General features: G+C 42.2%; 1 protein-coding gene across 1 annotated transcript; it reads right to left on the bottom strand.

Moving 5' to 3' along the window:
* Positions 1-24: 24 nt before the first annotated feature.
* On the bottom strand, positions 25-10,995 carry LOC122639570 (senescence-specific cysteine protease SAG12-like). The gene is made up of 3 exons (XM_043832435.1): positions 10,551-10,995; positions 9,342-9,934; positions 25-35 (listed from the first exon to the last, which is right to left on the bottom strand). Exons 1-2 carry the CDS (start codon positions 10,993-10,995, stop codon positions 9,348-9,350), a joined length of 1,032 nt encoding a protein of 343 aa, XP_043688370.1. The 3' UTR covers positions 25-35; positions 9,342-9,347.
* Between the last annotated feature and the right edge of the window lie 449 nt (positions 10,996-11,444).

The raw sequence follows: 11,444 nt of genomic DNA on the forward strand, positions 1-11,444 counted from the left end.
AGTAAATCTCGCCATTTGGCCTTCTATTCCTTGACCTAGCTTAGGAGTAGAGTCATCTAGAGCTGGTTAGTAACAAAGGATTTATTCATTCTATGTCACAACATGCTAACCCAATTCTCGATGTAGGTAGTATGAGGGGACCAAAGAAAGAAGGACTTGACGAACAGTTGCGCCAGTGGACTCTCCGGATGAATGTGGATGGGTCTACACTTTTAGAGGATCACCATCTAACAGTATTGGGAAGAATCGGTTGCTTCAAGCTCCATCATGACTTGCTAAGGGAAGTGTCAGAGTATTGGAACCCCCAATTGCATGCATTCCGCTTCGAAAAAGTCTGGCTGGCTCCGACCATTGAAGAATTTTGGGCTTGCATGATGTCACCCCCTCGAGAAAAGTTGTTCCTTCCAACCATGAAGAAAGAACAACTTTTCGAAAATTTGGAAGATTTCTTTGCCATGAATAAGAAGGAGGTAAAGCAAGTTCTCAATTATGACAAGGTGGATGCGTTGAAAGTTGTGAAGATCTTCAACAACAATGGATTTCAAGAAGAAAGACAGATCTGACGCAGAAAGTGGGCGTACTTATTCTGTATGATTGGGAGGTACTTGTTAGCATCTTTGGGAAAAGGCATGTCTCCAATAATTGCAGAAGTGGTTAAGCAAATTGAAGAAGGATGTGACATCGCTCCTACCATTTTAGCAGAAACATTCAAAGGGTTTGATACCATGAGTCAGTCTCAGAAATATGGAACAGACTTCCTTCAAGGATCTCCGGCGGTGTTCCAAACGTGGTTGATGGAAACACTAAAATTGGTAACACCAATTCCGTGTCCTCACCTCCGGCCTATGCATTATCAAATCAAAAGGAAAAAGTCAAAATTCCACAAGGTCCAAGACTGGAAGAAATATTTGGAGGAGAGAGATGTCCAAGAAATCCAATGGAACTGCCCTTGGATGAAGGCCGAGATAGAAAAATCAGAAACATCAGGGTACAATTATGTGAGATTCATGGGTTTATCTCACACCAGTTTTTATATCCCTTCCTTAGTATCTCCGAGGCAGGAACAACCTAAGATGGAGAATTTCAGAACTCCAAAAAATGTTACAAATAAGTGATATCAATTTGATGCTCCTATCTTTACTTGTTTGTTTGTCCTTTCTCAATTGCTCTATCCTTTCTCATGTAATGAAACCATTTACCAATGGAATTTGTGCTTCTAAGGAAAGGGATGGAGTCTCTTGTGTATTTCAAAGAAAGAAATATCCAATGAATTCATACACAATTCGTTTATGTGTACAAAAAAAAGAAGAGGAAAAGTGTACATAAAAATTGCACTAGTATCCATACCAAAATATAAAAACAAAAAAAAGAAGAGGGGAAGGAGAGTAAATGTACATAGTTGTAACAATACTTCCAAAAAAAAAAAGAACAAAACAAAAAAGAAGAGGAGCAGTCACGACTCAGGGGAGTAGTCGTCAACATCCAAGCGTTCCCCCTCTCCGCTCTGGGACGCCATCAGGGCATCCCTCTCGACCTCAGCCTGCGTAAGGTTGAGCTGTAGCTGCTCATTTGCGAGCCTCAGTCTCTCAATCTCTCTCCTACAATGGTCAAGCTCAACCCTCTAAAAAAAAGAAAGAGAGAGAGAGAGGAAAATCAAAAGATAAGCATGAATAAAAAAAATGGAAATAAAATGAAATAAAAAAAGAGGGGGGGGGAAGAGACAAAGCATTACCATCCTATGGCCCGCGTCCACACGCGAGATGATCATCTCATCCATGCTCACCATCATGCACCTCATGTTGGCATATCAGCTCGCATCCACCTAAACATGACAATCATCCAAGATGTCAAGAATTTGAAAAATAATGGATGAAGTTAGGAAAGTTGGATGTACTTACGCCATCATAAGGAAGAGGGAGGCCTAGGTCCGTGTCTGCAGCCCGAGGAGGTGGTAAGATGACCTCAACCATCCTAGGCTCGTGGTGGCGAATAAACCATGAATGATACCCTGGAATGTGGTCATCTGGACCAGCAACCCGCAGGGCTGGAACCTCTCCAGAAGGCCCAACACCTGACTCCACCTCCCCTACTCGAGAGGCGCGAGAAGAGCCCCCACCACCATAGACCCCTGGAATCATGGGGCGACCTGGAAACTGTCAAAAAAAGAAACAAATCAGGATAAAAGCTGGCTTAACAATCTGAGGAGAAGAGGGAAAAATGAAGAAAATCTCACCTGAGGCCCCTCGCAGGTGAGGGGGACGTAGACTATCTCTCGGAGAAGGAAGTCGGTATAGTCCGTCTCGGCTAGTACCAGCCCAGTCGCAGGCTCACCAACCCTCCAGTGCTCGATCTCATCCCGATCCATCAAGGTTGGCTGATGGACCCGAGCAGGAGGAGGGCAGGGCACTAAGCGAGCCTTAGACCACTGCAGGGACACTCGCTCTCCCAAGTGAAAGGCAAACCCCCAAGGGCCCTCGAAGAGGACCCTGCAAGTGGAGAGAGCTGAGGCCCTGTCAAACAGGTCCGGCTCTAAAATCATCTCCCCCAAATAAGGGCAGAGAGAAGCCTGTCAAGTAAGAGTCAGGATTAATGCAAAAAAAAAGAGAGAGAGAAAGAGAAGAAAAGAGAAAATAAGATAAACAACCACTTTAGATTTACCTCGGTAGGCTGCAACTTGTTCAGGAGGCCGCGAATGGACCCAAGGTCCTTATGGCAACCGCTCCTGAGCAAATGGGACTTACGCCACTGCGTAGTCCGAGGAAAGGTGGTTCCGGGGTCATCCCCAGGTCTGAAAGTGGGGACCCAGAACCGAAGGATCTCATAGCTTCACGTCTGTAATAGATAATCATAAATGAGCTCAAATAAATAAGAATAGGATAAAAATAAAAAAGGGAAAGAGAGAAAGGCAAAGTTGAGAGAACTAACCCATAGGACGTAGCAGCATCCGATCAGGTTCGACGACCCCACAACTAGATAGTCTAGCATATCTAGGAAGTAGGCGTACACTGAACCCCCCCAATCGTAGCCCGCAGCCACGTCAAAGTACTCAAAGAAGCGAATATATGCAGCATCGGCTGTCACCGTACCCGTCATATCGCTGAAGATCACCTCTGACAGCAAGAAGAGGAGGAAGCATCGAGCCTGCTGATCCTGAAGGACGGACGACGACTGGTCTGTAATGACCCTCTCATCCCAGGTACCCCTCAGGACCGACACGGGGATCTCTCTCCCTGTAACGGTAATCCCCAATGGCTGCCTGTAGTACTCCAGGTGCTCTGATGGCTCCATTGAGGCTATAACCCTCTCCTCCAGAGTCAGTGTCACGGGTACCCCACCAAAGGGTAATCTCGTGATCATGTAGAAATCTAGGGGGGTGACCGTCGCCTCACCAAAGGGAAGGTGAAACGTATGGGTGCTCGGCCACCACCTCTCTATCAGAGCCCTCGCAGTCGGGTTGTCCAATTCGCGAGCTAGGGATGTGGCGATGTGTCCCAACCTGGTCCGACCCACCCATGACTGTATAACCGGGCAGAGAGTGTGGTACCACTCTGAAACAGCCTCCAACCCACAATACTTCTTGGGCGAAGGAACGGGGCTGCCCTGCAAAGAAAAACAAGGCAAATGGTTAGCAAAAATAATTGGGACAACAATTAAATAAATAGTAAAAAAAGGGGGCATTACCTCCATTTGCATGCCAAAAGACACTTAGGGTAGTCTCTAATGGCCTTGTTTTGATTTACGTGCCACTAGGTGCCTAGGATGGTATCTAGAGGCGTTACCTCGATTTACATGCCAAAAGATACTTAGGGTAGTGTTTGATGGCATCGCTTTGATTTACGTGCCACTAGGCGCCTAGGGTAGTATCTAGAGGTGTTACCTAGGTTTACGTGCCAAAAGATAATTAGGGTAGTATTTGATGGCATCGCTTTGATTTACGTGCCACTAAGTGCCTAAGAGGGTATCTAGAGGTGTTACCTAGGTTTGCGTGTCAAAAGACACTTAGGGTAGTGTTTGATGGCATCGCTTTGATTTACATGCCACTAGGTGCCTAGGAGGGTATCTAGAGGCGTTACCTAGATTTACGTGCCAAAAGACACTTAGGGTAGTGTCTAATGGCATCGCTTTGATTTACGTGCCACTAGGCGCCTAGGCGCCTAGGGTGGTATCTAGAGGTGTTACCTAGATTTGTGTGCCAAAAGACAGTTAGGGTAGTGTCTGATGGCCTCGCTTTGATTTATATGCCACTAGGTGCCTAGGAGGGTATCTAGAGGTATTACCTAGATTTGCGTGCCAAAAGACACTTAGGGTGGTGTCTGATGGCCTTGCTTTGATTTGTGTGCCACTAGGTGCCTAGGATGGTATCTAGAGGTATTACCTAGATTTACGTGCCAAAAGACACTTAGGGTGGTGTCTGATGGCCTTGCTTTGATTTACGTGCCACTAGGTGTCTAGGATGGTATCTAGAGGCGTTACCTTGATTTGCATGCCAAAAGACACTTAGGGTAGTGTCTGATGGCCTCGCTTTTATTTGCGTGCCACTAGGTTCCTAGGAGAGTATTTAGAGATGTCATCTAGATTTACGTGCCAAAAGACACTTAGGGTAGTATCTGATGGCCTCGCTTTGATTTACGTGCCACTAGGTGCCTAGGATGGTATCTAGAGGCATTACCTAGATTTACGTGCCATAGGCAAAATGTAGGGACGTTACCTCGAATCTATGCAGTGAGGTATGAAGCTAATATAAATAAAATGCATAAATTGAAAGGGAAAGAGTAAGAGTGCTGACCTGGCCCCATATGGAATGGCAACCATGGCGGGCAGTGTCGGCTAAGGTAACCCCTGAAGGATACCATGCAGCTCGTGCATCGCGAGCGGTAGTACCGAGTAGTGGCTCCCGGTGAGACTGGCGTCCTCGTCGGCTGAAAGACATGATGTGAGTGAATAAAAAGGGAGTGAAGTCAAAAATCAAAAACAGCAAAGCTTCGCAGCAGAAATGAGAGTGAAGAAATGAGGGAGGGAACCCTCTATTTATAAACTCTCCATCGCGCCCACGGCACTGTGGAATTCTCCACGATCCCGTGGGACAGCGGCCCACGGCACCGTGGAGGTTTGCCCACGGAGCCGTGAAGTCTGGCACAGAGCCATGCACGCGAGGTCGTGCAAGCACGGTGCCGCCCATACACGGGGCCATGCAGACCCCCACACGGCGCCATGGACCAAAAAAAAAAAAAAAAAAAAAAAAGGAGAAGAAAAGAAAAAAAAAAGAGAAGAAAAGAAAAAAAAAAAAAGAAGAAAAGAAAAGAAAAAAAAAAAGAAAGAAAAGAGAAAAAAAGAAAAAAAAGAAAGAAGAAAAGAAAAGAAAGAAAGAGAAAAAAGAACATAAAAATAAAATAAAAATAAAAATAAAAATAAAAAAAGAAAAGAAAAAGAAAAGAAAAAAAAGAAAAGGAAAAGAAAATAAAAAAAATAAAGAAAATAAAGAAGAAAAAGAAAATAAAAAAAATCCCCAGTGAAATCCCTCAATACTGAATGCTTCGGTCGAGTGGTGCCTTATCACCCTCCAAACTTCATGGTTTCGGTCAAGTGGCACCTTATAACCATCCAAGTTTGACTTTCGGTCGAGTGGTGCCTTATCACCCTCCAAACTTGATGGTTTCGATCAAGTGGCACCTTATAACCATCCAAGTTTGACTTTCGATTGAGTGGGGCCTTATCACCCTCAAATATGATCTTCGGGCCGAGTGGTGCCTTATCTAGATCTTCGGTCGAGTGGTGCCTTATCACCCTCCAAACTTGATGGTTTCGGTCGAGTGGCACCTTATAACCATCCAAGTTTGACTTTCTGTTGAGTGGTGCCTTATCACCCTCAAATTTTATCTTCGGGCCGAGTGGTGCCTTGTCTAGATCTTCGGTCGAGTGGTGCCTTATCACCCTCCAAACTTGATGGTTTCGGTCGAGTAGCACCTTATAACCAATCAAGTTTGACTTTCGGTTGAATGGTGCCTTATCACCCTCAAATTTGATCTTCGGGCCGAGTGGTGCCTTATTTAGATCTTCGGTTGAGTGGTGCCTTATCACCCTCAAAATTCTATCCCAGTGAAGTCCCTCATATTCAATCTTGTGGGTCGAGTGGTGCCTTATCCAGATCTTTGGTCTAGCGGTGCCGTATCACCCTCAAAAATTGTTTGAGCAATGCTCACAAGATAAAGATTTGGTTCTTCCGAGTTTTTCTTTTGAGGATTATCGAAAGATTTCATCGTGATTAACCGCCTATTTTTAGTAACTCTGTCGCCTTTGAGCAAAGCGTCAGCAGTACATGCTCTTGGTGACAAAATTAGTCGGTCTTTTGTCTTTACCCTTCGGTTGTTGGCATAGGCCTCAGCCAAAGAGGGGCAAACTGTAGACACCGGTTTTTTGTCATCCCCTAATTGGCAATGATGACAACGGGACATGGATGATGGACAACGCACTCTCCCTCTTTTTAGACCCAAGATACCTGACCCATAAGACCAAGGGCCATGCTGAGCACAAAATGACCCATTTTAGGCCCAAAAACAAGGAAAAATGGCACTGCGCTCCCACGGTGTCGTGGACTCTTCCCACGGCGTCGTGGACGCCTTCCCATGGCACCGTGGGGATTTGTATCGGATTTCCACGGCGCCATGAGGGGGTGTGACATCAGCTCGCTGACGTCACCCACGGCGCCATGGAAAAGTCCCCCACTGCGCCGTGGACATCTCCACGGCACTGTGGAGGACTTATCCGGCCAGGAGAGAGAAGGGGTCCCTCCCTATAAATAGGAGGGTCCCCTCCCACATTTCCTAAGGGAATTTTGGGTGGAGAGACCCTCCCCAAGTGATTCCTAGCCTCTTTTCCTCCCTTTTCACCCTCATTTCTCCTCCTTCTCTCATGAGAGTGTGAGTGCTTGAAGTTTTCTTGTGGCGGACAGATCCTTCGATTGTCCCTCTGAGTATAGAGCACTTTTGCTCCTTGGCGTTGTTATCCCGTCTGTGCACGGATAACCTTCAAAACTCCTTTATTACAGACGTTATTCTGTCTGTTTACCCCTTTCCAAATCACTAGAAAGAGCCGTTACTCTACCGAGAAAGAATCGGCGTCAATCTATTCGTCTATCTCCCCTAAGCCAGGGGAATACAACCATACAGGTATAATTACTGCATTCTTGTTGATTCAATGTAGTCCTTCCGTTTTTCATCGTTTTAGTCTGTACTTCTCATATATGTAATGTAGTTTATTATGTTTAGTTCAATTCATAGCATTTGAATGTAGTTCATAATATCCCACATCCTTGTAATAAAAGAGAGAGAACATTCGTCTTTGTGTAGCATCTAATACAGAGAGACCGGCTTCAGCCGGACGAGGTGGGTGCCTAACACTTTCCCACACTCGTAACCTGACCCCTTACCCGAACCTTTGGTCAAACCATATGGAGTCATGTAGCCCGATTCCATTCACAACGGATAGGGCTACACTTAATGGGTCTTAGGCCCTAACCCTAGGTGGCGACTTCACATTATATTAGCATATTTTAATGCATGATCCTAATCCCCCATTTATCAATATTATACATTGACAATATTATCCATATCCATGTACACACACACATGCTTCTCCCAAAACCCTATGTCGCCATATACCATAAAGGCTGAGGAACCCTCATCCCGAGGACCACGGTACTTACACTTGTCGAGCAAGGAAACAGGTTGAGTGGTTGAGACTCTTCAGAATAGCCAACCTTGCCAATCCAAAGATCGTCTGCCCAGGGTTTTAGGAATCGGATAACCACAATGATACCAATCTGATACCAATTGAGAGTGCCTTGTATTGGCCCAGACGACCCCTGGTCTTCTTCCACACACAAAACAAAAAAATATTGACTCATTTCCGACCAACTAATTGGGGTAATAAAGTAATATTAATTTCAGTCGACAAGAAATAGAAAAGTGAATCTTTTCTCGTATAAAAATCGATTGTTTTCATCAATTGCAAAGCTACTTGTCTTTAATAAATCCTACCTATGGCATAAGCAAACAAATACGCACAAGATGATACAAAATTGTTATCCTCTCCTGTTACAACACGGTACTGTAGTGCATCGTGCGGTGACTGCAGAGGCTATGTGCACCATGTGGGGCGCGCTGTGCCACATGGCCTCTGCAGCACCGCACAATGCAGTATAGCACCGTGCTGCAACAGAAGAGGATAAAAATTTAGATGATACATGCCTATGTCTTTTTTTTTATATTTTTTTTATGAGAAAAAAATGCTTATTTCTTCTTTCTTTCTTTCTTTTTTGGGGGGGGGGGGGTTGAAGCTTCTTTTCTGTAAGTTATGAGAAAATATGCCAATGTCTTTAATACTGTATTTCATTAGTTTATGTTAATTTACTTTATAATCATTTTCTTATTTTGGAGTAATCTTTGATTAATCGTCCAAATGCAATTGCTTGCAAGTGCCAAGTCAAGTAAAACATAACTTAACCACTAAAAGCAACTAGAGAGAGAGAGAGAGAGAGAGAGAGAGAGAGAGATTCCATTGACTAGAATGGTCAAGGATCCAATAAAGGTGGATCATATGGTTAAGCGGAATTATCAAAGTCTTGCTATCTATCCAACTAATTACATTGGCCGTATCATTTCCCCGTATGGTTCCTGTGTTCCTCCAACCTCCATTTCATCTTATGGTCCACTACAAGCTGCTTTCTATCATTATTATTTAAACGGTTCAGTTCGATTTAAATTGTTTAATTAAATTTTCTTAATTTTGAAATCATTTATTAAACAGTTTTATTATTTTAATTTCAACGGTTCGATTCGATTTCAATAAACGATATTTTTTTTTTGGCACATTTATGTACATCTAAAAGTGTTAAACAGTTCAACTCGGTTTAAACTATTTATTTAAACAACTTCAATTTTGAAACCATAACTGAACCATTTATCAACGGTTTCATGGTATTGATTTAAACAGTTCGATTTCGATAAACGGTTTTGGTTTGATTTTGACACCCTTAGTTTTCCCATCTTATTCTTAAGGTTCAACTACCTGCTTTGTGTTTACTATTCCATAACTCTCTCTCTCTCTCTCTCTCTCTCTATTCCTTAACTCATGGGTTCTCTCATGCATTAAAAGCTAGGAATTACAGAAGATAATAAGAAGGTTTTGAACTTCCATATTTTACTAACAGTCCATGCTTACAAGTTTTTATTATAAAAGCAACACCAACAGACAATTGACATGACTACGTACATATTTTTCATTACTGGAATAAAACATAAAGAACTGGAGTTCCTTCATCACTTTATTCTATAAGCTATAACTTATTATTATATAGTAGGGTAAGATGCTTTCATGGCAAGTCCACAAAGACCTTCTTTTTCCGCAACATCTCTTTGAATCTTCATGTACCCATTTTCACCCCAACCAGTCCCCCAAGAATTCTTCAGCAACCAATACTTAGTTCCATCATTATTCTCACCATAACCAATCACAGTAACTGCATGATCCAGATTAGTGCTACACTCCCCAGTGAATAACCCACTTGAGTAGAACTGAAAAGAAGATCCACTTCCTTCTATGGCAACAGAGACAGGTTGATTAGCCACTGCTTGGAGTAGTGCCTGCTCATTGTTGGCAGGAACATCTTCATATCCAGTGATCTTTGCTGCAGGGTAAGCTGCCTTTTCCTCATGGCAAGTTCCATCAATTTCCTCATATGGATAGTTAGATTCAGTTGTGAGGCCTTGGTTTTGTTGGATGAATTGGAAAGCTTTGTCCATGATTCCACCTTGGCAGCCCGAATTGTTTATATCACAGTCTACTAGTTCTTGTTCGGATAGAGAGACTAGGTTACCAGTCTTTAGTTTAGTAATTCCTTCCATGGCTGCAACTGCTGAGAATGCCCAACAACAACCTATATTTTGATAGGTAATATCAAATTTATTAGAAAGAAAAGAAAATAATATACATAGGGTTCATGTACATGTTGTTACCAAGTACATGAACTAAGAAGTTGTAACCTTACTTTTTTTGCCCCTTATCTTATTCTCAAATTTTGTTTACTATAGGGTTAGCCTTGTCATTTCACATAAAGACAGTGTCAATTTGTAAAAATAAAATATAGTCACTTTCAACTTATTTTAAAAACCTTTATTTTTTATCCATAACTAAAATCACTTTTGAAATTATGACGAGGGCATGAACTAAAAAATTGTAACCTCACTTTTTTACCCCTTGTCTTATTCCCAAAAATTTATTTAATACAGAGTTAATCTTGTCATTTCACATAGATAATGCCAACTTCTGAAAATAATATAATAATAAATAACTAAAATCACTTTTGACAATATGATGAGGAGCGAAAAAAGTAAGATTACAATTTTGTTGTAACCAACCTTCGTTACAAGAAGATTTTCGCAAAGTAGAGTTTAAAAAAAAAAAAAAAACAAAACAAAACACTACTACTATTACAATAGTATTGATGAATGATTTGCAAATAATACGTAAATTAACAAAGCTAAGGTTCTCACCACATCCGCCTTGGTTTTTGATAGGGGTAACAGCTCCTTCACTTCTCCAGTCCAAGCTAGTTGGCACATCAGTCACATTATGATACATAAAAACTGTGTTTGAAGAAGATGACCTTTTATTACCTGTAGATTTCATCATGTATCCAGTATGAACTGCCTTGAACTCTTCATTGTCTAAGTCGGCAAACCCATTGATACTTAGCTTATATGATTTATTCCCAGCTTGATTGAAAGACTCTATACGTTCCACGTTGTTCTTGAACACCAAGAACCGCTTCTCCTTCTCTTTAACATCTTTATACACACGCCCATATTGAACCATCCATTGCTCATGCTTATTCACCATAGCCATTTCATCAAGAGTTCTAGCTTCTACTTGAGAAGCCCAAAACCCTAAACCAAGGCATATGGCTAAGCAGAAGCAGCACTGGAGTGTCAAAGCCATTGTTGTTAAAAGACTTAAGACTTGAAGTACTTCAATGAATTTGAATGGTTTTCTCTAGTTTATATAGACTGTTTGCTTCCTAGTTCCTACACAAAAACACTTATTAGTGGAGATATTAATTTAAAGTTAAAAAAAAAAAAAAAAAAAGAGGGTTGGAATCTTCTAGTTTAGAAAGGGTGATATAGTATATTACTAATAAGTATCGGTTACTTCACTTCAATTAATCAATAAATAATGTTGAAATGGAATCTTTTTGTCAAAGTTAGGCTCAAAAGACACGTAGTGCTTTGCTGGGTCGCCCAAGCGTGGGGTTTGGATCTTGGATTACAACTATATTTTATGTGTAGTTACATTACTACAATGGGATTGCTTGATTGACGGAGGCATGTAAAAAGGTTTCCTGTTCCACCCGTGAGTGCAAAGATTGAAGGGAGTTTGACCCACGTGTT

The sequence above is a fragment of the Telopea speciosissima genome, chromosome 9 (assembly GCF_018873765.1).
Source record: "Telopea speciosissima isolate NSW1024214 ecotype Mountain lineage chromosome 9, Tspe_v1, whole genome shotgun sequence".
In the NCBI taxonomy this organism is placed as follows: Eukaryota; Viridiplantae; Streptophyta; class Magnoliopsida; order Proteales; family Proteaceae; genus Telopea; species Telopea speciosissima.